At 38.9% G+C, this 27,366-nt stretch overlaps 1 protein-coding gene across 1 annotated transcript; it reads right to left on the reverse strand.

Annotated features, from left to right (window-relative positions):
- Window positions 1–1,007: 1,007 nt before the first annotated feature.
- Window positions 1,008–27,107, reverse strand: foxo6a (forkhead box O6 a). The gene is made up of 2 exons (XM_052577844.1): window positions 26,449–27,107; window positions 1,008–3,587 (listed from the first exon to the last, which is right to left on the reverse strand). The coding sequence occupies exons 1-2, from the start codon at window positions 26,875–26,877 to the stop codon at window positions 2,154–2,156; spliced, it is 1,863 nt and encodes a 620-aa protein (XP_052433804.1). The 5' UTR covers window positions 26,878–27,107; the 3' UTR covers window positions 1,008–2,153.
- Between the last annotated feature and the right edge of the window lie 259 nt (window positions 27,108–27,366).

Below are 27,366 nucleotides of genomic sequence, written 5' to 3' on the forward strand. Positions count from 1 at the left end.
TACGTCATTATGGTGCGACGGTTTCGGGATAAACAGGAAGAGCGGCGCTCTCTGAACACAATGGAGTGCATCGCTCTGTTTTCTTTGTGGATAATTTTGTGTTGTTTGGTCCACAGCCTGTTGTTAAACAGATGTGTCGCCTTAGTGGCGCGAAAATTTTCACGTAATCGCGCTGCTCGTATGAGGATGTTTGCAAGGTACCAGCTGAAGTGCAGCAAGGACTTTGCAGTTTTTAGTTTTTATGCATTTTTCACCTCTGCCGTAGACCAAAGTGACCCTTTCCCTGCCATGTTGGTTTTGGAGCGTCGCAAAACCGTGACGCAACGCGTCCTTTTCCGTGCTCCTGCACGGTTAGCGTTCACACTGCATGCGAACCGCGCCCGAGTCCAACTGAACCGTGCCCCGGCTAATCGAGCAGCCCCCGGGCACGATTCGGAGCACTCACACTAGTCAAACGAACCACGCTTTGGTGGTCAAACCCACTCGGGCACGGTTCAAACTGGCTAGTGTGAGTACACCCTAATAGAGTGAGAGATGTACACAGCTACTCTACCAGAGGCAGCTCTACTGATTTTGTACCTCCAAAAGTTAAGAGTAATTTAGGTAAAGAGTCCTTCATGTTTGTCGAAACAAGCTTGTGGAACAGGTTGCCAGGGAATTTAAAGACGACCAGAAGTTTAGGAGGTTTTAAGCTGGCATTGAAAAAATGGCTCAGATACCAATGTAAGTATGACAATATTTTATAGTTTTGTCTTGACGGTTTTTATCTTGTGTTGTATGGATGTGATGGTAGATGTTTAATTTATTGCCACTTGCTATGTCTACCTTTACTCAGGACCCCAATGAAAATAAGCCCTAGGGCTTTATGGTGTTATCCTGACTTTGTTTCTTTCACTGCATGATGCAAAGATGTATCATATTTTAAACAAAATGGTCAAATAAATCAAATTCAAATCAAATCAAAAGAAAAGAACAAACCAATCCAGCCAGATGGCAGCATTATCTTCTCATTTATTTAGCAAATGAACAAATTCAACAAATGATGAAAACATTCTCTTAAAAAAAAGAAATAAGCACTGGAATCAATAGACACCTTGTAATTTCTTAAAAACTGTAGTACAATATCCTCAATATATTGTTTTTACAAAATAAAAGTCAGGATAGAGAGACCAAACGATGATTCTATTTCAATCACAGTAAGCAACATGAAGTATCAGGACACAGACACAAAGAACCAGAAAGAGTCTCTGATGCATCAGTTTCTTAGACTGCTGTCATGTATTTATCATATGCCTGTATCAGCATACCAGTAGATTAGGAACCTAGTAGAGTTTCCTTTTATTATTTTGTAATGCAGTGAGCTATTAAGAGCAGCACTACAGTTATAAAGCATGAACAGGATAAGGTCTACGATTGTGGGTTTAAAATCACAAGGAGATAAACTGCTCAATGGATCACAAAAAAAAAGTAAATCAAATATAAAAATGTGTTAAAATGTCCTGCTGCCACAACACACACAGTTGTTGATGGAGTTAGATATAAATTTAGAGGAGTAAAATGGACTTTTTGACACAATGGCAGACCTCACTGAATGTCCACCTGCTTTATTCAAGAGGACAAAAGACATGTTTGGAGAGGAGAATGAGAATGAGTTATCACTGAGACTCCACATACAAATGGCAGCATGTAGCACCTATGTTCACTAAAATTGGTACGGTCCAGGCTTTTGCTACATTAGAGTCCCAAGCATTCCTCCTTTCTGAGGGAAAAATGATAAAGGTGGATTTGTTCAATGTAATTAAAGTGCATAAGATAACTTTGACTGAAGAACAAAACAATGTTGGATAACATAGCTTAGATTGTCATTATGGTTCAGTCAGCAAAACTAAAGGGGTTTACCTCACAACAAATGTAACATAAGGGAACAGAGCAGTTTTCAATACGTGGACACACAACATAGAACATAGACATACAAGCAGTAAGGTACAGACAACATAAAATCGGTTTTCAAAAAAAAGATTTCTATCTTCATTTGATTTCAGCGTCAGCACAGTGTATTCACCCTGAATTGTGGTGGAGTGTTGGGACCCCACTGCTGGCTGGCATGTAGGTAGTTATGTCTTAATAAAAATTATTTGATGATTCTGTAGCATTTATCCAGGCACCCAGCTCTGTTTGCTGTGGCTCTGCTGTGAGTTCGTAAACCCAAAACCCATGCCCATTCCTTGTGTCAGCGAGGAATCAAAATTGAAATCGTTCTCTTCTCCCGAGTCTATAATGTCATGTAAGAGTATAGACTCCATGTCACAGTCCAAGCTGCTGTAGAATACATCCATATCCAGGTCTGCTGGCAACCGCTCATGTGGGTAGAGCTGATGAGGGTGGTGGAAGTTGTGGTGGTAACCTGTCCCCGTCCCTGTCCCCTGAGGTTGGCGGTACAGTCCATATGCCATACTGTGCTGATGTGGATCTGTGTAAATGTAAGGATGGTGTTGTGGGTATGGAGCTGTAGCAAGGTGGCATGTGTCCTGTGAGATTCCCTGCATACCTGCAGGGATTGGGGGAAGCATAGTGGATGCTGGAAGATATGCATTGACTGGGGGACTATATAGATAAGGGGCTTTATGTATGTATGACTGCAGGTGTCCATCACTGGGCTGAGAGTGGACCAATGCAGGCTGATGTTCCTGGCTCAAGTTCCGAATGATGTTGTGGCCTTGAATTGGTTTAGAGGAAGGGTTAGTGGTAGGGTTATTATTCTCACTGTGATGCAGATCTCTGGATCCTTGAGCAACCACCATTGAGTGGACCACATTCTCTTTTCCAAGTATCATGTCTTTGACACTGAACTGGGGTCCTCCTATGGCCAGCAAACTCTGGAGAGTGCTTGTGCCCTTGTAGGCCTGCATACTACTGGAGTTCTCCTCTATAGTCTGAATGGAGGATTGGTGCTGAAGCAGGCCAATATCTGGCTGGCCATAAAGAGTTTCGCAGCTAGAGTCCTGCCCCTTCATGTCACTGGTGAATTGGTAAGAAGGCTGTTTATGACATGGGGATTGGTGCTGCTGATAGCTAATTGTTGCTCTGAGATCTGCAAGACAGTGGGAAGCAGGTGAGTGGGAACTAGAGGGACTGGGGTATAGGTGTGGAGATGCCGAACAGGAAATTCTCTCCACTTCAGGTTTCCCTAATTCCCCCTCGGCTAGTATAGGTGATAGACGACCACTAAGAGTTGAAGCTGAAGAGCTGCCAAATGAATGAAGATCTGTCCAGGTCTCAAACTCTTCCTTAACCACCACACCACCTGTTCCAGACTTCCTAGTAGGACTACAATGCTCTGGAGAGCTACTGAACCCCAACAATGTCTCTGTACCCTGCTCTGTTTTCATAGCCATTTTCTTACGGTTCACTCGACCTTTGCTCTTCAAGTGCTTGGTGCCATTGTCCAATGAGACAGCTCTACGGCGAGGAGCTTTCCCTGGCTTCCATCCATCAGGATTCAACATCCACCATGAACTCTTGCCAGTTCCCTCGTTCTGCACACGGATGAAACGTGTGTGCAGGGACAAATTGTGGCGGATGGAGTTCTAGAGAGAGAGAAAGAAGATGCAAGTTTTAGAAGAACATAGTTACAACAGAAAACCTGTAAAAAATATAATCACAAACTGTAATTAAAATGCAGCACAATGTTCAAATCTGCTTAGCAGTTTATGAAAATATTTTTTTTAGATACACAGAGCATCCCTCTGACATGGCTGCTTCAATACCAACTGCAGTTACTGAAACCACGCCTTCTTTCTTTCCACATAGTGACGTAGACGTGTGGGTGTTTTAGGGGGGCGTGGCAGAGTCTTAAAGGGATGGTTCACTTTGTAATTAAATTTTGATAAGTTTTACCTTACCTCAAGGGCATCCAAGATGTTGGTTTCTTTATTTCCGCAGTATTTCCCATTTTGATATATTTTTAGGTCAAACCGTTCTTGTCTGTGACTCATATAATGGAGGTCTATTGTCACCACCTCAAAGAGCATGCACAGAGGAGTCAAAATTAAACACTTCCCCATCATAAGTACACATTGATGACCTAAGACACGAAACGAGCTGGTTGTGTAAGAAAACAAACAGTATTTATATAGTTTTTACCTCTTGTACACATCCAACTGATCTGAGTACGCGAGTGCTACCTGATGTAATGTGCGCGCACGCTTTGGCTTAGTCTGCGCAAGCGTGGAAAGTGGCAAAATGATCTTTCGCGCATGAACATCACTCATTGTTTACACTTACTGTCTATGGTTTACACATAGATTTCGGAAGTGTTACCTTTCACTGTGAAGATTTAAACATATTTAGACGTACAGGAAATTGCAATGGAAGACGATTTCAATATATCCATAGACAACGTTTAATTTTTTTCACAACCATATTTATTTGAACCAGAATACACAGATCAAGTACTCAGGAGCGATCCGCTGCAGCAGCACGTCTTCAAGCCTCAGAGAGACAGAGATCTCTTCAAAATTGGTGATGTTTTAGTAGCAAGTGTTGTGAGATGCCAACAGAAGTGTAGTGCATATGTCATCATGAATGGAACATAGCAATGCCACAACTACAAGACGACGACGAGGACATTGACAATATCGCATCACACACCTGCCTGACTGAAGATCCTGAGTTTTCTCCGCTGTTGAGATACAGCGTTTTGTGTACGTGGTTGTGTACAAGAGGTAAAAACGATACAAATACTGTTCGTTTTCTTCCACAAACCGCTCGTTTCATGTCATAGGTCATCAATGTGTACTTACGATGGGGAATTTAATTTGGACTCCTCTGTGCATGCTCTTTGAGGTGGTGACCATAGACCTCCATTATATGAGTCACAGACAAGAACAGTTTGACCTAAAAATATCAAAATGGGAAATACTATGGAAACAAAGAAACCTGCATCTTGGATGTGCTTGATGTAAGCTAAAACATACCAAAATTTAATTTGAAAGGGAACTATCCCTTTAACTTTGTTAAAGAATACCTCTTTGGATTTGAGACTTTAGTCTTTGCAAGTTTACAGATCTTCTTCATGCACTAAGAGCTTGTAACAATCCAAAGATAACAATCCTAAAGCTTCTGACTCTGTCTCTTCCATACTCACATCTCTTAATCTCAAACATTAATTCAAATTTTCATTCATTGCGTTCTTTTTACCCCAAGGGTCAAATTGCATAGATAAGGCCTAATAGTCTTCTCAGACTTACCGTCAGTCAAGCATTAGGAATGTTTAGTGGAAAGCTTATATTATTAAATACTCTTAATAAGTCACACTGAATATACTGACATATTTTAAAGTAAAGTGTGTAATTTTGGGGCACTGGCAGCATCAAGCCAACTGGGAGGAAGCCAATATTATCTGTTGAGTTACTTAAACACAGAAAACAATGTTTTCAAAGTGCCACAGTGTTTGCGCCATTTAGTTAAATTCATCTACTAATCTAATATCATAAAATAATCATCATTGTTTAAAGCCAAGCTTGTCTAAGACAGTAGAAACAAACTATGATTGTTTTAAAGGAAAGAAAAAAAAGTGTTGGCAATACCGGAAAGGCCATTGGAAAAAGTCTGAGATTCCCAGGGGTTTCTGAACTGTTCATGATCTGCAGCTGGTTTGATAAATTGTGATAGAAATGCCAAAATAATGGATATATATGATTTAATAATTTTTTTATAAAATGTTTAAAATGAAAACAACGCAAATATACCACTTTAATCAGAATTGACAGGCAAGATGAAATGAATAAAATGTTTCATTCTTTACATTTAGAGCATAACCTTCTGGTTATTTCAAGTTAAGCTTTATGTCTCATAGAGGTGCATATCATACAAAAGGTTTCCTAAGCTAACAATACAAAGAGAGTAGCCATGGAAACGTGATGAAAATGAAAGAAGTCATCTGTGGTGGTTTTTGACAGACAAACAGGGATCCTTATTATTAAGCTGCAGTAAAACACGGCAGTTTTCAGCTGTTCGTGGGCATAACACCTCTAGAAACTAGACATAACTGCCATCAATATCTCTGAATGATACCCCAAATAATTCTTCTGGGTATTACACATAATTCAAGGTTAATCATTATTTAACAAATTGGGTGAATAACTCACTGCCAAGGCAGAGATTGCACTTATTAGAGGTGTACTACTCTGAAAATGACTTTGATTATGTGTTGGATAATTAATGGTGGTTAACAGATCGTTCAATAATAGGATATACTGAATGTTCATTTAGATGACATGGATGCAGCCCAGAGGTAAGATATCATGCAGTGTCTCTCGCTAAGGCATTTTATGTCTTGTATACTTTCCCCTGCTCCACCATTTTCCTGTCCAGTAGAAAGGAACTACTGGGAAAGCTAACCGGCATTGACACTGTGTCTGCTCCTGTTAAACAAGAGAAGAGAGGCTGTGTCAAAGGCTATAAAGTCAACTTTTCCACCTTCTGCATCTCACCTAGAACACTTCCAGGGTCTTTTTTTTAATTAACCACTGACTCCAGTCAACTCATGGAATGTCCTGACAGGACAAAAGAACAAAAACTTCCTCTTTTGAACATGTTATATTTATATGCCAACTTATTCTACTAACCCTAAACCTAACAGTCTACTCTGAGAATTAGTAGAAACGTAGATGCAAATTAATGAGAATTAGTTGACGTTGTAGAGTAGTTAGTAGAATGTCTAAAGTGGAGTATCAAAATAAAATGTAACTGTATTTTTTTTTTCTCAGTATGCAGGTATAGTCTTGGCCTTATGTTTCTCTCAGTGTCCTTCCCAATGCTTTCCAACAGCAACATGTCCTCATATTGATATACAGTAACCTCCAAAAACCTGGGTGACTTTTAGGGTAAGTTAACCACAGAAACTTACTCTCTGCTCCAGAATGTTCCAAGAATCATTTACTTCAGATGAACGTCTCTTAGCTTCAGAGGTATTCAGAACACGCATGCCATTCTGATGAGGATCCACAGGGCATGACATCACAGATCATGAACAATATTGAAGTGATTAATGAAAGCATTAATATGGCATACAGTTAATGTTTATTAAGAATTTTGCCTCACAAATGTTAAATCCAACACTTTCCCATCTCACACACCATGGATCTGCATTCCAAATGCTGCATTCAAAACAAAATCATTTCTTTTTTGTTCTTTGCACTGGGACGTTTTCAGTACAATATAATTTTTGTAATAGAAAATGCAAGACGTGTAATAAATATCACCTTATCACAGATGTGCAAGCCAAATGGCTAAACTTAAAACATTCAAAGCCATATTATCTTTGCAATGATAAAAACATTAAAACAGTTCTACATCACTAAAGTGTGGTATGCTTCATTTCTCTGTGATTCCTGTATTTGGGGCTCTGAGAATGTCTTTCTTTGCTCACTGTGGACAAGCATACACTGAACTAACTCCAAACTGTGTTTTTGGAACGAATAGCTGCGAGTAAGCAATGTGTGCTTAAATTAACACAGAGTTTAGAGTTAATGTCACGGTAAGTTGCTTTCTGCAATACCCTCTCTTTAATGAAGGAATGGTCCCTGAAATAAAATAAAAAAAACAACGAGCATCATGGGCCATGACATGTAAAAATGGGTTATTCTGAGGCAGAGATGACCTAATCAAAAACATGCATCTAAATATTAAGGCAAATTAAAAGAAAAACTTGTTGTATTGATAAGCAAAAAATGACTTTGGTTTGGTTTGCAGTCTTCACATGCATATGATACAAAAATTTTCTTTAACCAACCAAATATATAAAAAAAGATACTGTTGTAAAATGGATACATCCTGGAAGAAGAAATAACCAGAACCATTTTACAACCCTAAAACACAGTACAATTCAATGTGTAATTCATAGAATGGGTAAAAACAATTATACAAATATTAGTATAAATTCGGTTGTGTTTTTGTAAGTTCTAACACCTTACCCCTAACCCCACTTTCTCGCTGTGTTAAGTAGATTGCTATAGGACAGCTGGAGATCTTTTCCCCAGGCATGTTTGTGCATAATTGCTGTTGAATCTCTCTGCTCCTCCTCCGTTTGCTCTAGGGAATGTGTCCCAGAGGTGAGGTCCAGATACTTACGAGCACCACCATGAGACTCTACCATCCTGACACCATTTGCCACCCATCTGTCAGCTCCAGCCACACCCAGACTGCATGTTCATTATGCTGATCCCTTGATACTAGCAATCTTCTTTGACCCGCTCACTAGCCTTCTAAGCCACTGAGAGCTATGGTTATGTAAAGTATAGCCGCGTTTCCACCGCAGGAACTTTACCCAGGAACTAGTGATATTGGGCTGGTACTTGGTGTGTTTCCAGACTACAGTGTTCTGGGTAAAAAATTGCCTCTCAGAAAGTCCCTGCTGGCGAGGAAGTACTTTTTCAAAGTTCCAGAACTTTCGGGGGGCGGGACTTGGGCGCTAAACATGCTGATTGGTTGAGTTCACGCAGCATTGGTTGAGTTCAACCACCATTTATTCGGATCATTTTCAAAATATTACTGTTATTGTGTCATGAAATGTAATTCTAAAAGTATTTCAGGCCAGAATGTAGTTGTTTAACACTCAAATCTGCAGTTTATTTATAAAGAGAGCGCCTATTTAAATATTTAAAAATGTTTTTCGCCGATCTCGGAGACGGTAAGCTTCCACACGATCAGCGGGAGCTCAGTGATCATCTATCCGCCGAGAAGCACCCTCACCTCGGCTAGACCTTCTGATATGTGCCGCTGGCTCTGATGTCTCTTTAGTTGTTAAACATAAAAATATCATTCGTTTTGGGTAAATCTAACAGGCAATCTTTGGTCTAGATTCAATTTATCTATATGTTAAATTGATATAATATTTTGTTTAATTGTAATGGCTGAACTAAGTACATTTCTGCAGCTGTTATTATGTTCAAATGAAAACAAAAGGAGGCAGTGGCATTTGATATCCTATGTCGTTTTACTGTAAATATACAGTGAAAATTGCAGTAGCCAAGGTGAGCTGACTGATGTTATCAAGTACACTGCTGTTTGCAGATGTAAAAAAGTTCCTGGTACAAATGTTCTGGGTAATTTCGGTGGAAATGCGGCATATTTTTGTAGGCCACCTGGTTGTTGTTAAGAATCATCTTAAATAAATAAATAATAAACAAATAAAATTTAATTAATTAAATTAAATTAAATTAAAAAAACTAAAGAATGAATGATGAATATTGACCACACATTGGCTTTTAATTCAAGAAATCGAGATACATTTCCAATTTACTATTAAAAGGTTTTCAATAAATCACTGACCACATACAACTGACACTGAGATACTTTATGCATCATAATAGGGCTATACAAATATACAGTGTCCCTTTGCCATTAAAGACACTAATAAAAACATGTGGTTAAGATTTAAAACTGATTGCACACCAAACAGCCACATAATAGAAACCTTTAAAAATCAGTTTTTCCTGAATTGCATGGAACAATAATAACATTAACAGTCCTAGAAATGTGCTCACTCCATTGTCTGCTTGAGGGGCAACGGAAGTGGTGGGTGATTCTTGGCTTGTTGTGTGTTAATTGCCATGAGCAGGCTGTGTTTCCCGCAGGATCTGTGGGTGTGGGTGCTAGTCAGCATGGGTTAGGTAGTTATAAATAGTGCCACCATATTAGCCGAGCATCTGAGAAGCAGACAGGAGATCGGAAAATCCAGAATCTTGTGCCAGTTTGGCTCAGCCTTATGGGTGCGACCTGGGATCCCCCTGTCCACAGTCCACAAAAATCACCTCAAAATATAATACGTCACAGTCATGTTACCAGGACATCTCATCCACTTTACTGAAGAACATAAGCAGCTGTACACTTTCAGACAAAAGGAACAAAAGATGTCACTGGGGTGGTACCCTTTTCAAAAAGCACTAATATCAGTCATGTAGATACTAAAATAGACATTTTAGGTAAAAATATGTACCAATACGCATCTTTTAGGGTTAAATACGGTACACAGGTATACTAGCTTTTGTACATTTATTTCTGACTGTATAAGAACAAATGCAGGCAGCACTTTTCATCTTTGCATAATCTCATCACAGGAATAATAATCAGATTTTGTTTATTGCAAATGTCAGTGCATCTCTAATCACAATTTAATACACATAATTGGCTATTTAATTCTATAAAATCAAATATGTGAGGTGTGTGTTTAGCATTAAAAAAATTGAGAATTATCAGTGATGTGCACCGTTCTCTATGGCAATGCAAAAACCTTTTGATATTGTACACTTGCACATTTTTATATGTTTGGATAGACACTGAAATGTACAGTACATAAAACAATAATAATAATAATAATAATAATAATCGGTCCCACTACAGTATATATTAAGTGGCCTTAACTACTATGTACTTACTTCAAAAACAGAAGTACAATGTATTTATTGTGTTCATATTGTATTACGAAACACTTCTGCTGCTGTTGAGGTGGGATAAGGGTAAAGTTATAAAGACAGGTTTAAGGGTTTTAAGGGTTGTGTGGGTTAAGGTGTAAGGGATGGGTCAACAGTGTAACTATAAATGTAATTACAGAAATTACTAATTAAAGATGTAAGTACATGCAGGTATTTTTAAAATATAAGTACAATGTAAAAACTTGTAAATTATGTACACAATAAGTGCATTGTAACAAATCATTAATGTAAGAGCACTTGATCTAAAGTGGGACCAAATAATCTTTAAAGTAAAAAGAATCTTTATGAATAATGGAAGCTTTAAAGAATAAGGAATTGAGCATACTGAATTAATGAAACTGAACAAAGTTAACAGATCCCTACTATGACATTATACATGGTTTCATTCTGTTCTGTGATTTATTTATTGTTACTTTGATATTTTGCAGTCTTTGATGAAAATAATAAATAAATGATCCATGTTTCATCTACAGGTTTTGGGTAAATTGTAAGAATGCATGTGTCAAACTATTTACGCAGAAATTTAAAGGAAAGGAAAGAAAGAAAATAATTTTGCAATTAAAAAGACCATTCTCAGACGAGGTTTGAAAAAGAGATTGTGTCTGAGTCCTGAGCTTCTGGTGATCTCAGTTCTGAAGATTCATAAAGATTTATACATATCAAAAGTGTTCACATTTTAGATCCTGTCAGAATGCTGATGCTGCGTCTATTCAGACGTACAAAACTGCATGTGTACATCTCACATTTGAACACTGACTAATATAACCGAGGTCTCCCTGTCCATGTAGACATTGTCAGCTCTCATTTTAAAGTCAGCCATCCCATAAATAAATTAAGCTCAGACACTTTAAAGGCCAGGTTCAGGCTGTATGCCATGCCCCAGTCACGCTATGCAGAGTAATAACCCACACACATATGCACGCTTGGCACAATGGGCACACTTGGAGCAATACTACTAAGCGACCAGTTGCTAAGGAGACCCATGAGAAAGGCAGGGTTCTTGTTGCCATAGCAGCCTTTTTTCCTCCTAACCAGTCTCCCATCCCTGTGGAAGTGACATGGGTGAGTTTAGGGGGAGGGGCTGAGATTCACTCACGCATGATCGGAGAAAGCAAAAGATGCAGGTTGCTTGACTTGACTAATAGCTGAGAAAGGAATGATTTTGGGATTCATTTCAACTGGGTTAATTAGCATATTAGGGATTACAACAGGCGAAAACACAAGCAGGATAGACTAACTAACACTAGCTCTAAACTAATGAGCTGTAGACCTAAATAATGATCACAAATGTATTTTAAAGCCTGGATTGTAGGCAGCAATATTATTTGCATGCACTGCTGCGTTAGCTAAAACCAAAACGTGAACATTTAAACAGTAATGTTTTTTTGTTTCCCATGTGGAGCTGCTGCCTATGAAGTGCACTTCAAATCAGTCACTCCATTTCAGTTAGGATGCTGCCTTAAAAGTAACAATGGTGTGTGTTGGCCTTTTGAAATGAGAAGGCAAAGATCCCCTTTCTGTGAACTCTGGCCCTCAAGGTCCAACCTTGATCAAACTCACCTGCCTGTAACTTTCTAGTAATCCTGAAGACGTTGGTTTAGCTTGTTCAGTTGACTTTGATTAGCGTTGCTTTTAAAGTCTTTATAAATTAGGCTCAGATAAGCAGTGGCAAAAACAACAGCTATCACGATTTCAACTCAAATTTCAGAGATCTGTTGCTTTGCAAGAGTAGACAAAAAGTATCAAGAGAATATATTTGATAAATGAGGAGCAGAAACAACATGCGGCTTTCCTGATGTTAGTGGTAGGAAAGCTGGGTAATTACAAATGTTCATCTCCTTGATGAGCTGCCAGCTATTTCCCAAAACAAAAAAATCCAATTAAGTCACTCTGAATTAGAGTCTGATAGTAAATGTGCAGCAGAGAGAGAGAGAGAGAGAGCGAAGAAGGCAGAAGCTTTCAGAGATGGAGAAGAGAAACAAAAGAGATGCATTTCTGAGATCCTGGACACGAGATGCTAAAATATTAATGTGCATTTCAGCTCAGACTGCTGAGTCCAGTGTCTGCGGTAATAAGATGGAGCATGAACGGCGGATACATGTCTGGAGGAGATTTGGGCAGTGCGTGAATGTTGAATGAATGTTGGGAGAAATGTTGGGAGAGGTTGTGACCTTCTACGGATTCTCTCGAAAAGTAAAGTCAAATTTTATGTTACGGCATGAACCTTGCAAAATAAGGCAAACCCATTGATCCATTTTAATAATAATAATAATAATAATAAAGTAATTTTTGCTGAATATCTCTCAGAAGAAAGGCAATAATCTGATTAGGTTGGGATGTATGACTCATATGCAAGAATGAGAATTCTATAAAATTTCATTTCCAAAAATGAAAAAACTTTTAATCAATTATTTATTCACCCTGGTGTCATTCCAAACTGGCGAGACTTTGCTTTTTTGTGCATATGAAATTTAAACGTATGAAAACTGTGTGTATGTGTGCTTTTTTGAGATATTCAAGACAAACAGTGGTGTAATAGAAACAAGAGCGAGCAATGAGTAAGGAAAAAAGTATTTGGAAAAGGCAGAATCTTGAATATGCCGTTAAAAAAGAACAGCAGAGAAGTTTGGGAAAAAGAGACGAAGAGAACAAACGAAAAGAGTTGCATAATGGAAGAGATAAAGAGCATGGGTTCATGTGGGGCTATCTGCTGGCTCCCAGCTCAGAGTTTACATGGATGGAATAGCAAACATCCAGCCTTCAGACTGACCTACTTTCATCAAACAGCACATGGCCACATCTCAACCGTGTGTACCTCCCTCAGCACCTCCATTACCCCCGCTGAGTACACTGTGCACATCCAGTTCTTACTGCTGCTATTCTGAACACATCATCTCTAGTTCTGTGGTGTAATCATGTGGTTTTGGATTAGGTTTGACTTCATATTGAGTACTTGGTTATTAAACCATTTCCTGATTGATATTAGATGTTGCCTTTTGAATTCACACGGGCTCCTGTGTGCCACATTGCCTGTCTGTCTGTTTGTTGTACTACTCTACTCTACTGCTCAGCTCCTGACCACACTCATCTGGACAGCTCTGAGTCAGTGCACATTAAAGAAGCAGCACACACATGCTGCGTCAAAGTGAGTTTTACTCTGGCCTTGTCTCAAACGTCCCGATGACCACAGCACTTGCTGTCCTCACTGTCAGGTAATCGCTTGCTATAAAGACCCCCGGTGCAGGCTTTACAGCAGGCACTCGTGAGAGCACTTTTGTGTCATTAATTAACAAATAGGAAACTCTGCATTCATGTGTAGAGAAACACACAATACTAAATCAAGTGTACCATTGGCACTTTTACTTCCATATTTGTTACAGAGCATCAGCACTGCTTTCCAGGAATCATAAAAAGCCAGGACCTTGGATAACCCAAACTGTTTGAACAGTGTGTCAGCCTGTCAGCGGTAACTGTGAATGGTCTGAGATATAGCCTCTCCCAGACATCAATCACCACAGACAGATCATTACCCAGCAACACACTACCATGTGTCATAGACTCTAAATCTGGCTGTTGGCAGTGCAGTACACTTTCCAAACAGAACCACAACTCTCACTTTTATATACACTGGATACTGCAAATATTAACACACCAGTGGTACACACAAGTATTAACACACTGCAGTAGTCAAAGCAGAGAAACAACGCTACAGTGTGTTATTGGTGTAATGCAGACAATAGAACATTTGCAGCATACTGAAATTATTAAACTTTTTGGATTGGTTATATAATTAGATGGAGATATTTGCTTCCAAAGTATCTGTTGTAGAAAAATATAAAACTGTAAAAACACAATCTTTTACAGAAAATGAATCTGTAAAAATTCTACATTAAAAACACGTTAATTGGTTAAATGTCAGTTACCTTATTTTACCGTGTATTCGGTTTATAAATCATATCACCTTCTGTGAATAAATAATTGCATATTTTAAAGACAGGCCATTTCTGATTCATAAAGTGGCATGCATTTTTATGTTGGATATCAGTACTTTTTATCAAATTTTGGTAGTTCAAGTGGACTGTTTTATTAACAATATGAGCCAGATTTAGTAATAGCTTGCATCTGTGCAAACCCTCTTTAAGTGTGAAAAAAATATAAAAATAAAAAATCCTGTAAGTATTTACTAAAACCACAGTTTCAATTCAAGATACTTTTTTATGGGGAGGACAATAATAAAATAAATCATGCAATGTGATCACGCAATTATTTAACTGTGGTGTTGACTCTGCTGTTCTTAGAAATTAAGAATGATTTTAAAACTATATCGATATCAATAGTATACACGTTCCTGAAACGTCATCACCATATTTGTACAGTATTTATTTTTTCATATAATTGTATCCAAACAGGTTTCTCAAACACTCCTACCTCCTCATCTTCTAACTCTCAAGTCATGGCATGAATAAACTAGCACAATAAACAAGGAAAGGAGGAAGTATTTTAACATGCAGTGAATTTTATACGTGGTCTTTAAAGTGTGAAAATTACACTTCACCAAACTCTACAATGGCTTGTGACTTGTTAGACGTTTTTTTTAACAATTGACATCCATTTGTCACTGCGAGGGAGTTATTTTATACTGCCTCTGAAAGCTACTCGAAGATTAGGAGGCTGTTTCGTGTGTGTGCAGAGCTGAACATTTAGGCATCTATGCTTTCATGAGATACTGAGCATAACAGACTGCCTGCAATTAAGATGAAATCTGCATTTCCTTGATAATAAGCCACGTCTGAATTATTAACAAGAGCTGTTCCCTAAAGGACTCAGTCTCCAACTGAGTTCATCAGCACACACACAAACACCCAACACACCCTGTGCGTACATTCGTGCTCACATGAGATGAGACACACACACACAAAAAACACACAAACATCAGACACAAAGACAAGCATATATGTATGCATTAAACACAGGCATGGATATGTGTGATGGATTCACTTGCAAGATAACCACCAATCAACAGGTTGTGAGATGATGGGAACCCCCTTGACCAAGATAAATGCAATCAAATTGTATTTAGCTGGTTTACTCAAGGTATAAGTGCAAGTATCATGTTCGTATACAAAATGTTTACCCAAATAAATGGCAGTTGTCAGCGTAAGGCAGTTTAATATAAAAATATTAGCAATAAACATATTCTGTTGTTCATATTCCTATTCCAATTTGCTACATATTATGGAGGAGAATGGGGGGAAATTGTTTTAAACATTATTTGCAAGAGGACTCGGTATCACACTTATGTGTTTGTCTCATGGGTTTTATTAACGTCTTACACATGCATACCTGCTTCTGATGAATTAAGATAAATGAATGTGTCTTTCTACGAGCAATAGAAAGTTTTCAGTGCTATAATGTGTTTAAATCGTACGATAAGAAACGAATCAGATTTTAGCGAAGAAATCCTAAATTCTGTTGTTAGTAGAACGTAAACCTTTTCTGACAAAGAAATCTCAGATTAGCAGCCCATATAAATGGTAGCAGAATAAATTAATCTGTTATTGGATGAAGAAATGCCCACTTTCAGTTTTAAATGCATAAATCTTAAATCTGACAAAGAAATCTCAGATTAGCAGCATGAATTAAGCTGCCTGGCGAACAAATCCCACTGGCAGCTATATTTGAGCAATGTTTGTCATCTCCCTAAATTAGGGCCTTACTTTATTGTGTATCATTGTAGTCATTAAAGGTGCCATATGAAAAAATTGAGGTAAAAATATCCATAACATGACCTACACGCATCAAAAGAATGAGAAGAAATAAGGGCGATGATGTCATTAAAAAAATGTCAAGTTATAGTGCTGCAGAGATATCAACCTTAATTAGCATTAGCATTACTAGCCCCGGCCCGACAGGTGTCGTAATACCAGTTTCGGCCATGGGAGGCGGTATGCGGGCAACATAACCAACCTGCAATACACTAATAACTCGCACGGCTTGTGGGCGTGCCTGAACCTGATTTCAATCATGTGGAAAGTACAGCCCAGTACTTCATTTCAGTTCAGGGAAGAGAGAGAAATTATGGCTCAAGCCCTTGGCAAGAGACCACCGCCCGCTACAGGGAAACAACCGCGCTCGGAATCACAATTCAAATCCGATAAGAAAAGGAGCCGAACCAGAGTAAACATCGGCACTGTTTTTATTGCTGGAGACAACTGATGGACCTGAAAGAAATGAGGTTCGACTCCGAACTTGCAACATTTCTTTTGGATTGGTAAGTTAGATGCTGTTAGTATTTCGCTAGAAGTTTGTTTTATATGTTTGTGTATTTGTTTTCGGGAAGTTATAACATAGAAATGTATCGAAGGCTGTTCGATAAACGTGCTAATGTTAGCGATGGCTAACCGTAGCTGCGTTTGATAATTAACTAGCTATAACTTAACGTTACCCATTTTATTATATCATAACTAACCTGCTCTGTCTAGTCTGTTGGTCTCCGTGTCCTTTTTGCTTCGTGGTTTTTCTGTGCGTGAAAAAATTTCTGTGTGGCGTGAAAGCGTGCGAAAAGAGTCAATTGCGTGTGTTTCACGGTGAATGCTTGAGAGTTGGCACATTAGTTTCCAAGCAGAATAAAGGCCAGGTTGATTATTGCTGTTTAGCGTTTGTATTAAAGAGCCAGTAAGATGAAAATTCTAAGCTTCCTATAACTGTTTATAAGTCCTGTACATTAGGTTTAAATCCATCCAAGGTTAAAAGACATTGTCATTTTGTCAAAATATCATTTTAAAATTACCTCAATTCTCAGAGATCCCCAAACGGTTTGCGCGAAGCTGTTCAAAAGATTCAGTTTCCTTAAACCCCACCTTTCGGTAGCATACTGTGTTCTGATTGGTCAACTAACATAGTCAGTTTGGATTGGTTGTTCTGCACACACCTCCACGGTAAACTATGCGTTAGCATCTGTTTGGGGTGAATTATGTCTTATTCCTCTCATCGCGAAGCAAACAGTAAAATAAAAAAATTGAACAGTCTCGCTGCTTTTTCTTCTGTGTGGGTGTATTCAAGCCGCGTGCTTCAGTTTGAATCTGAATAGCGCGTTAAGTGCGGGGGCGTGGTCACATTGGATATAATGAAGGGAGACATGAAAAACAGACATCACGTTGTTTTCATATGGATTACTTTATCACAGAATATCTGTTAGCAGCACTTGTTTAGTTTTAAAGTAGACATGGCAAGCTTTCTATAGATATCTCTCTCATGTCTCTTCGATGAGTATTCACGGAGTTACACTTCATTTTAATGACGTGTTCGTACATGACGATCAGCACAAACAAAGGCTGCAGACAGCACACATACTGATAAGATGCTCGGTAGGAAACAAACACATTACTTCATAATCATACTTCGCGTTGTGATTCGGAGATGCTCGTTGTTCTAAATAAAGTTAGTAATGAACCATCTTTTATGGCCAAACGCTTTGAAAATCCCGCTGTACTCACCGAGATTAGAAAAGCAGTCATCAGTGAAATGTTGTGAACACAACAAAAGGGATTTGTTGTACTGCTCTGGTATTGTGGTGAAAATGAATTTTAGCCATTGGTTCTTCTGATCTTCATTCTTTGGCAGTGAAAATAAAACAAACGGTCTCCTCGACATGATGCTCTCACACCAAACAGAGCGTCTGTGTGTGGGGGTGGGGCAGGTCAGAGATCCGTTTCTCCCAACACGGTAGGCGGAGATTATTATGCAAAGTGTTCCTAGTGACGTACATAGAGATGGGCAAAAGATTTGAAATCTATAACGACTCGTTTCAGCGATTCAGAGTCGACTCCTTACTTTAGAAGCCAATAACTTTATAAATCGTGTACTTTTTGGTTTAATTATTTGCACATCACAGATGGACAGCTACATCATACACTGTAATACAGGTAATTTTTGATTTCCAATCTGTGCGGCTGTTTAATCTATGATGTGTCCCTGTTTGCGTACAGGGACATAAAAAATAAATTAAAAGTGATACGTGGACCAAGGTGTCTGAGATTGTTCATTTTAAGTAAAGGATCATAATATTTTGTCCACAACAATATTTAATAAAAGGTTAACTTATAACTCCTTGTGGTTAGTCTGCACGAGATCAACAAGATTGTTTGCTTTGCGGCCGCTTTAAATACAAAATAAGCATTCGATCTACGTTAGAGCGTCTGATCGCTCACAAATCTTTCTGCAGCGTCATGAGCAGAGCGGCAAGAGCGATTTTTGACGCTCTAGATGCCGGCGGTGTGAACGCACAGTTAGGCTTCAGCTATGGCTGTAGTGTTGTTGTGAAAGTAGGGGCGGAGCATAGAGACTATGCCGTTTTCTCGTTTGTTACTCTAGAGTAGACCAATTCACTTTATTGAGGCATACTGCCCCCATCTGGTATGGAATGTGTAGTATGACTTGCCAAAACATTACAGATGGCACCTTTAAGGTGATGCAATCGAATAACAAATTAATGGTGTAATGACGACTTTATTCAGCATTGTCTTCTCTTTCGGGTCGCAATTTTTTGCACCAAAATGTATTTTCGATGCTTCAAGAAATTATAACTGACCCTCAGATGTCACATGAACTACTCTGATGATGTTTTTCTTACCTTTCTGGACATGGACAGTATACTGTACACACAGTTTCAATGGAGGGACTGAGACCTCTCCAACTAAATCTAAAATATCTTAAACTGTGTTCCGAACTGTGTTCTCACAGGTTTGGAACAACATGAGGGTGAGTTATTAATGACATAATTTTAATATCTCACAGATCTCTGCATCAATGCGGAAAGTGAGGAACTAACTGATCTCTGCTTCATTACAGTTTGCACATATTTTTTCGTCGCAAACCTTGATCTTCCTTCAAAACAGCCGATAAAAGAGTCGTGTGTTAACGCGCGTCATCACTTCGACACGGAATTAGATCTGGCTTTTGTTCACACAGCGCTCGTCCCGGGTTGAATCTGGCAAAGTTACTAGGTCCCCAACCCGGGTTCAATGCGGGAATCAATCCCGGGACGTGGTTGCTTTCACACAGAAGGCAACCTGGCAATGTTCCGGCAATATGACGGGTCCGACGTGCAGTGTGAAAGGGGCTTAACAGTCTCCCTAGGTTAATGACCCTGCTGCATTTCTTTGAACAAGTGATATCTGCTTAGTCATTTCTCCTAGATTTAACTAGATAACACCCTACCTCACTAGCTGACCCTCAGCAACTATTCACATCTTACAGGGCCTATGCAGCTGTTCCCCATACAGATATCTTAACACCTCTGTACGTTCTTGCATTTGCATTCTGCCATTCTCTCTCGTGTTCCCACAAGTGTTCCAGTATGTCACAGAAGCCCTTTTCACACTGCACGTCGGAATTGCAATATTTCCGGAACATTGCCACTTCTGTGTGAAAGCAACCAAGTCCCGGGATTGAAAGTTAGTTCCTCACTTTCCGTGCTGACGCCAAGATCGTTTGCTTACTTCAGTGAAAGTATAACGTGCCTAGCGTTGTCTACTCGTACATTACATGTCACGCGCTGATGTCATTACGGGATCTTCAAGGGTTGTGTGTGAAAGCACGCACATATCCCGGGTCATCACTGGCAGTGTGAAAGTGCAAAATCTAACGACCAGGGAACAATTGCAGGAACACTTTACCCCTGTATTTGCCGGAATGGCAGTGTGAAAGGGTCTACACACTACACAGATATCCAGCCCTGCCAGCTCACCAGAACCACCTGGAAACCCAGCAGAGCACTGTGATGGACATCCTTCAGCCAGAGCCGAAGTCCAAACCCAGACTCTGCAATTCTGCATCATTAAAGAGGAGCTTGACGCAGTTCAGAAAGAACTGAAACAGTCCAACAGAGTGAGCATGGACTCAAGTGAAAGTCACCCCTGTACACCCACTCAAAGACATCAACCGAATGGGCAGAAACATCACTGCATTCACACCAGAACTTGCAGAAGACCACGACGTCCATGCCTACCTGTAAGACATTGACTTTTATCAGCAGTCTTGGACCAGTGTGAACCACCAAGACCGACTTGATCTGCTCTGGACCACCTCTAGCCCAGAGGTGTGATGCAACTTGGCTCAACAGCCAGGACACATCCAATCAGACTACTAGCAGCTTAAACAAGCCGTCATAAGAGAATTCTCAGACCCAGAGTCTTAACACGGACTAATCGCTGCGCTAGAAACCAAACAGGGCCAGCATGAAACTCCCCATGCTTACTACCACGGACTTCAATGAGCTTACTTCGGAGCTCGCAATGAACCTAGGATGGAGGAATACTCCTATTGTAAGTGATCATTTAAACGTTATGGCCTGCCGCACAATGCCTGTTCAACAGCTGCATGACCTAACACAGAAGGCCTTTAATAAGCTCAAGGCCTCCACTGAAGGTGTTTGTAATACCCCACTGATTCTAAACTTCACAACCCAGAATCCAAAGTGAACACCAGAAGGCACCCAGCATTGCCACAATGCAAACCCCTTCTACAGAAAGCCCCTAGCCGGCAGAGGACAGAGCAGTCACCATGATAAACGAGCTAGGTTCCAGAACAACCACTAGCAGAAGCCAGAAAGACTATCCTCACTTTTGCGAACCCCACAGTATGTCCAGCGACAGTCCCCCACATCATCCTCCTCCACATTCTTCACACAGGTGCAGAATGGAGGCTACACAAAGACAGCTGGGTTCTGAGTTACAGGAGCTGCTGACACTAGCAAAGAGCTCCTTGAACAAAACTCAACTGAGTAGCACTGGAAAGGACAAAGCGACATTGCAAACATCAGATTTCTAGTGACATTCGAGCTACACAGGGGGCTAACAACCACCTGCTTCCCTCCTGGCACCATCACTAAGTCAGTTTAAAACTCTCTTCACACTACAAAATCTCTGTAACAATTCCCTGCGACCCTGGAACTTCCTGCACTCTCACCAGTGAAAGTCCAACCCAACTGTTTCAAACCGCAGGTACCATGGATAGCCTACTGGCAAACAAAACCCAAAACAACCCTCTTAACCAAACCAACTCACTTTAGGATGACAGGTGACACAGCCTCGACACTGCTGCACAAGTTTGAGTACCTGCACCATGCTACAGCCTACATCCCCACAGAACACCACCTGACAGCATCCACCATGACACCACAACCACTCCTGGAGGCAACAACAGCCAGAGAGCCACCACTGTCTGCCAGCCATGAGTGGCAGGTGCATGTCTAATTGTTCTGCACCTTTGATGCCACTCGCTGTTCTCAAGGTTTTCATAGTTTAAGATGGTTTAAGACAAGGGTAAAGCCATAAAATCGCCATATAAAATGCATTTAAATTAGTAAAAATATTTATTTCTTTAATGACATTCATATAACATTGAGCAAGAAACTCGTTGAAATGTGCTCATTTAATAAATGATGGACTGACTGAATGAACGAATGAATGAATGAATGAAAAAAAGCAACATGTCATATACTAGTGGCAAGGACTACAAATCCTGTCCATTATATTAGTCATTCTTTACTATTGGGGAAATAACTAGAAATATCTATCAGACTGTGCTTTTTTAAAAGCACAAACACATTTGTGTGTGGTTTATTGCATTGCAACTAAAACATAATAACTTTGATGCTGACAAATATATCCAAGGACAATACACTATACTTGAAAAGTTTGAAGTGCAACCTTCTGCTGTATTTCTGTGGAAGTCATTTTAGATAATTACATACCTTACATTTTGCATTTGGTAAATGTTTTTATCCAAATATACACAACTGAAATGAAGCCATAACCTTGGTGTGGATAAGCAACCAGCCTCCAGCCCCTCTTCCCCATTAGTAAGGTTTTCCACATGATTTGTTTCCTCTATTCTTTTGCACTGTTGCAAAGAAGCCATTTTTGTTCACACTTAAAGAAGCAAACTGATCAGTAAATCAGAATTTCTCAGCAGAAATCTTTAGTGTCATGATATTAATCAAATACTTTGTGTCAGTAGTTTACAGTCTTTTACACAAATGCATGATGCATTTTAAAATCTATCTTAAATAAATATTAGACAACAGATGTAATAATTGTTTTTGTATTTATATATACAAAACGTGAACCTGCTTGCTCTCTCTTTATTTCAATGTCTGTTATCTCTCTTTCTCTCTCATTGGCTCCTGACTATTTGCCCTGCTGCCTTGAACCATTAAAGACCTTAAAGACATGTTATAAATAACACTCTAGTCACTTCACATTACAGTCTGACTGACTGCCTGGCACCCGTACTGACCCGCCTCACAACACCCTGGCAGCACATTACAAGCCATCACACACACACACACACACAAAATCAACATTACATTCTTTCAAATGGTGGATTAAAAATGCACACACCCACAAGGGCATTGAAAAAAAAAAAAAAAGAAGACAATAATGAAGAGAGAGTAATTTTCTGTTGTGACAGGCAATCACTTATGCATCCATCAGTAGACCAACATTTTGCCAAAGACAGTCTACTCTAGATCATGAAGCTTATTGGTATTTTTTACTTGTTTTTGTACAGAAATCATTTAGAGACTGGTTTCAGAGAGCATTTCCCTAGTCAAAAAAATGTATATATTTCAAATACATTTATTAAATATAGTGTCAATTTATTAACATATTTACTGACATATCGCTCAAGACTTACTGATATAAAATAATCATAATGAAACTTTATTTGGCATACTACTTTTTTAATATTAAGTCCAAAATATATTTTAATGTCACTATTGATAAGGATTGGATGATCTTTGAATAATATTGGTCTTTAAATGCAAAAAAGCACTACTTTAGCACAGGTATAGTGCATTATGTACAAAATTTGGCAGACTTTAATTATACCAGTTTAGTTCACCAAAAGTACGATTGCAGGATATTTATATTAAGTACATGAAGTTGTAATTGTAGTATACTTAGCATGAAAAATTCAGAATTTATTTGAAATACAAATCTTTTGTAACCTTATAAATGTCATTTTTGATCAGCTCATTGCATCTTTGCTCAATAAAAGTATTAATTTCTCATACTTCACACTTTCTCAAAAAAAAAAAAGAATAATAATAATAAAATAATAATTTATTAAATGGTACAATTTAATGGTTGTGTATCACAGTTTCCACAAAAATATTAAGGAGAAAATGTTGTGTGTTTTTGAACCAACTTATAGAAGAATCATTCGAGTCAGTAAAGCTGACTATACTGGACAAACGGCACACAATGAAAGCTTATAAATTTTATATATATATATATATATATATATATATATATATATATAGCCATTATTTTGTGGTACACTGTCTGTTTTATGTAATCACAGTGAAGCTTTCTGTTCCTCTCACAAGGTTGACAAAAAAATCAGTTTTCCTGGTACTTTTTACTATTTCAGCAGCAGTGAGATGATACCTGAGGCAAGACAGACTAAAAGAAGGTACAGACTCCATCTCTGTCATGTGGGGTTTGTTTAGTGCCACAGAGGGCGCTGCTTGCTATAGCAGCTTCAAGTCATGTTATTACTTCTCTTCATCTACTCATTTCAACCAGACCACAGACAGAGTGAATGACAGTCAAGAAAGAGTGAAAGAGCATCATTTACGAGCATTTGAAAGTTACACTGAGCAGTTTTCAAAGTTCACAACTGTGCTCATTATGTAGAAGTTATGAATGCATGACTGAGTGTTCATAACAATGCTATAAAATATTTAAAGGAATCTGGGTTGGTAACAACCTAATTTCTGTTTTATAAATGGACATTGTCACCAAAATGATTGTCATTTTGAATCACACTCATTCTGTCAGGAATAACAAAAGTAAAACGTTCAATGATATACTGCCAGCTAAACAAGAATTGTCCATGGATTTCATTTCAGAAATACCACATGGTCATAGTATGATAAAAAAAAAAAAAAAACGGATCTGATGAAATTTGAAGAACTATTGGAATACAATCTAATGTCTGCCCTTGATGCTTGTCTGTCCTCTTTAAAGTTTCCAGTTGTTTTCCGTCGTTTCAGACAGTAGGATATGCATTTTTCAACATCAGGACAGAGCTAAGGATCATCGGCTTCATTGTGTGGGTCAGGACACATCTCAACAGGTTTTTTTAGCGGCAGTGGCTGATACTAAGATATTGCAGCTAATTCCCTTTCAACACACCTCTGAAGAGCTCATTTTAATGACAGGGGCTTACATTTGCCCCGAACCTTGAGGGCTAAACAGACTGTGGGTCCGTTGTGAGGCTGCTAGCTCATTCTGTCCAAGTGGCAAACCATAGAATTGATGTTATTATAGCCAACAAACAATACTTTTGTCATAAGTGTAATATTTGCGGTTGATGTCTACTTATCTGTTTCACATGTAACAACACCAAGGTGCAAATTGTTCCTCCTCACAGTTAAGCCAAAACAAATAGTTTTAGGAATACAATAGGATTCAGTAAGATCCAATCCATCCGGGGTGTTTCCCTGACTATTGCCCAGGATTGTTGGGTGGGCTCTGTTGTTGGGAAACTGGATGAATGGATGTTTAAACTTACCTCCACAAAGGTTATATTCCTTCTTTTTTTTTACATAGAAACTCGTGAACAAAACTGAGTCGCATTTGTCTGAAGAGGTAACCACAGCAACAGTATGCCGCTCAAATATTGTGCCTGTTAAGATCATTATTGGATAAAATATTGACCAAATACAACAACTACTATTAAGAACTAGACTTTAGTACCATAGCTGACCATTTGGATTTAGTTACTACACCTTAATTATTATTATTTTTTAATTCTATTTGAAGTAGTGCCAAAAGACAATTTGGGCAGCAGAAAATGTAACCCAACAAACAGCTCTACAATTCTTAGAGGAAATTATTTATCATTGAAAATCCCAACTTGTATAATATGCATGCTTTTTGTCTGATTAGTCCGCAAGTCACATTTTTATTTGGATATTAACACTGAGCAAGACAACAAAATTAAGACAAATACATTTCATATATATATATACATACTACGTACTTGTTCTATCTTGTGAATAATGTGCATAGAACAAATAAGAGCTAAAATTATAGAATGCATTCTGAACTTTGAGACACCCCTGAACAAAGACTAGCTCTCTCCAAATAGAAAATAAAGGACCATTTAAAGGTGAGTTGTTTCAGAACTCTGGTGAAGTAAGTATTACTGGTTGTTACTGTTGTTCTTGAAATCTGATGCTTGTAACTGTAAATTAATAAAGTGTGAAGTTCAAATCAGAAATAAAAGAAAGTGACAAAGGTGTCCCAGTGAATCAAGTGTTTGGAATGAATCAGTCTGATTGCGGAGTATTGGAGCAGTGGGAAACTGATAACGCATGATTACATTATGCAGAGGTTTCCCTCCTAAAATGCTTTGTGCTCCATCATCATCCACTTAGAAATGCTCTAGCAATTTTATGTGTATTATGAAATACACATTGTATTATATTTATACATTTTGCATAAATACATTCTTTCTCACACCCACATTTTTCCTCTCTTTGCCTTTTTTTTCTCTTTATGAAATAACCAGAGGTTAAGAATGAGGCTCAGACTTTCCTAAATGGATCTGTCTCAGATTATTTAATAAGGTTCAGGAATAGGGTTGTAAATACAAATGAATGAACAATAATATTTTAAGAAAGATTTCATTTGCTCTCTTTACTCATTATGCACCCTGCATACATATTTTATATTGTGTACTGTATTATTATATAGTATTATGGATGTCTAGTATATATTGAATCCTGAATATATATTGAATTTAATGTAATGCTATGACAAATTACTGTGGAGTGATAACTATTTTTAGAGCAAATCACCAAGTCAAGCCTAAGTGTAACTTGACCAACAGACGTGAATTGTGATCGTGTGCACAGCACGCATGTATCATGTGTTACCTTCCAGCCTGCAGAGCTGTTGCTGTCTCCTTTATCTTTGAAATAGGGCACATATCGGACCATCCAGTCGTAGATCTGAGACAGGGTGAGTCTTTTCTCGGGTGTGCTCTCGATGGCTCGGGTGATGAGCTCCGCGTAGGACTGGTTTCCCCACGCGTTGCGCCGGGAGGATGCCTTGGTTTTGCGCAGCGCAGCTCCCGTGAAGTCGTGAAATCCTCCGGCATTCAGCATCATCATCCTCCTCCTGCACGCCGGTGGTGGAACATGATCCGAATCTACTTTAAATATGGAGAGGTTAAGCGACAGATCCGCGTTCACCTCGCATGAGAAGTCGTTCGTCCAGCCGCATGAGCGAGGTCTGCTGACCAAATCCGACTCCATATCCACCTGATGAGCCTCCGCTTCATCCTCCTCTATCATCATCATCATCTGTTCTTAATAAGCCGATGCCAGGTAGACGTCGTCAGGTGATACTGTATTCTCAGAAACGCCTCAATGAGCCCACCTCACAGAGGAGGAGAGAGAGGTGCTGTGGACGAGAGCGCATCGCGTTCAAGTGAGACTGCCTTGCAGAAATAATGGGTTTATGTGTTCAGACAGCGGCTCATATTCAATTTCCATCCCGGTTTTAACTCACTCTGACCGCAGCGGTATCCTCCTCCTCCTCTATACCGGTTATTACAAGCAAACGGGAGCAGCAACAGATGACAAATCTAAAAACTTCACAATGCATGTGGGTGTCGTAACACTGATGCATATTTGGTCCCAAACATATTCAGTTTTATTCATTTATATTGTAGGCTATTATTATAGTGTTTTCAAAACAATATAGAATGCAAAAAAAAAAAAAAAAAAAAAAAAAACGAAATACTGCGAAGACTCAGTTTTTCCCTCTACAGAGTGACCACGGAGTCATTA

Source organism: Carassius gibelio, chromosome B16 (genome assembly GCF_023724105.1).
Source record: "Carassius gibelio isolate Cgi1373 ecotype wild population from Czech Republic chromosome B16, carGib1.2-hapl.c, whole genome shotgun sequence".
In the NCBI taxonomy this organism is placed as follows: Eukaryota; Metazoa; Chordata; class Actinopteri; order Cypriniformes; family Cyprinidae; genus Carassius; species Carassius gibelio.

Excerpts from the sequence above, each read along its gene's own strand:
- foxo6a (XM_052577844.1), bottom strand. The coding sequence starts at position 26,877 with ATGATGATGATGATAGAGGAGGATGAAGCGGAGGCTCATCAGGTGGAT. Across the intron at positions 3,588-26,448 it reads ACAGCTCTGCAGGCTGGAAG|AACTCCATCCGCCACAATTT; the intron begins GTAACACATGAT and ends CTCTCTCTCTAG.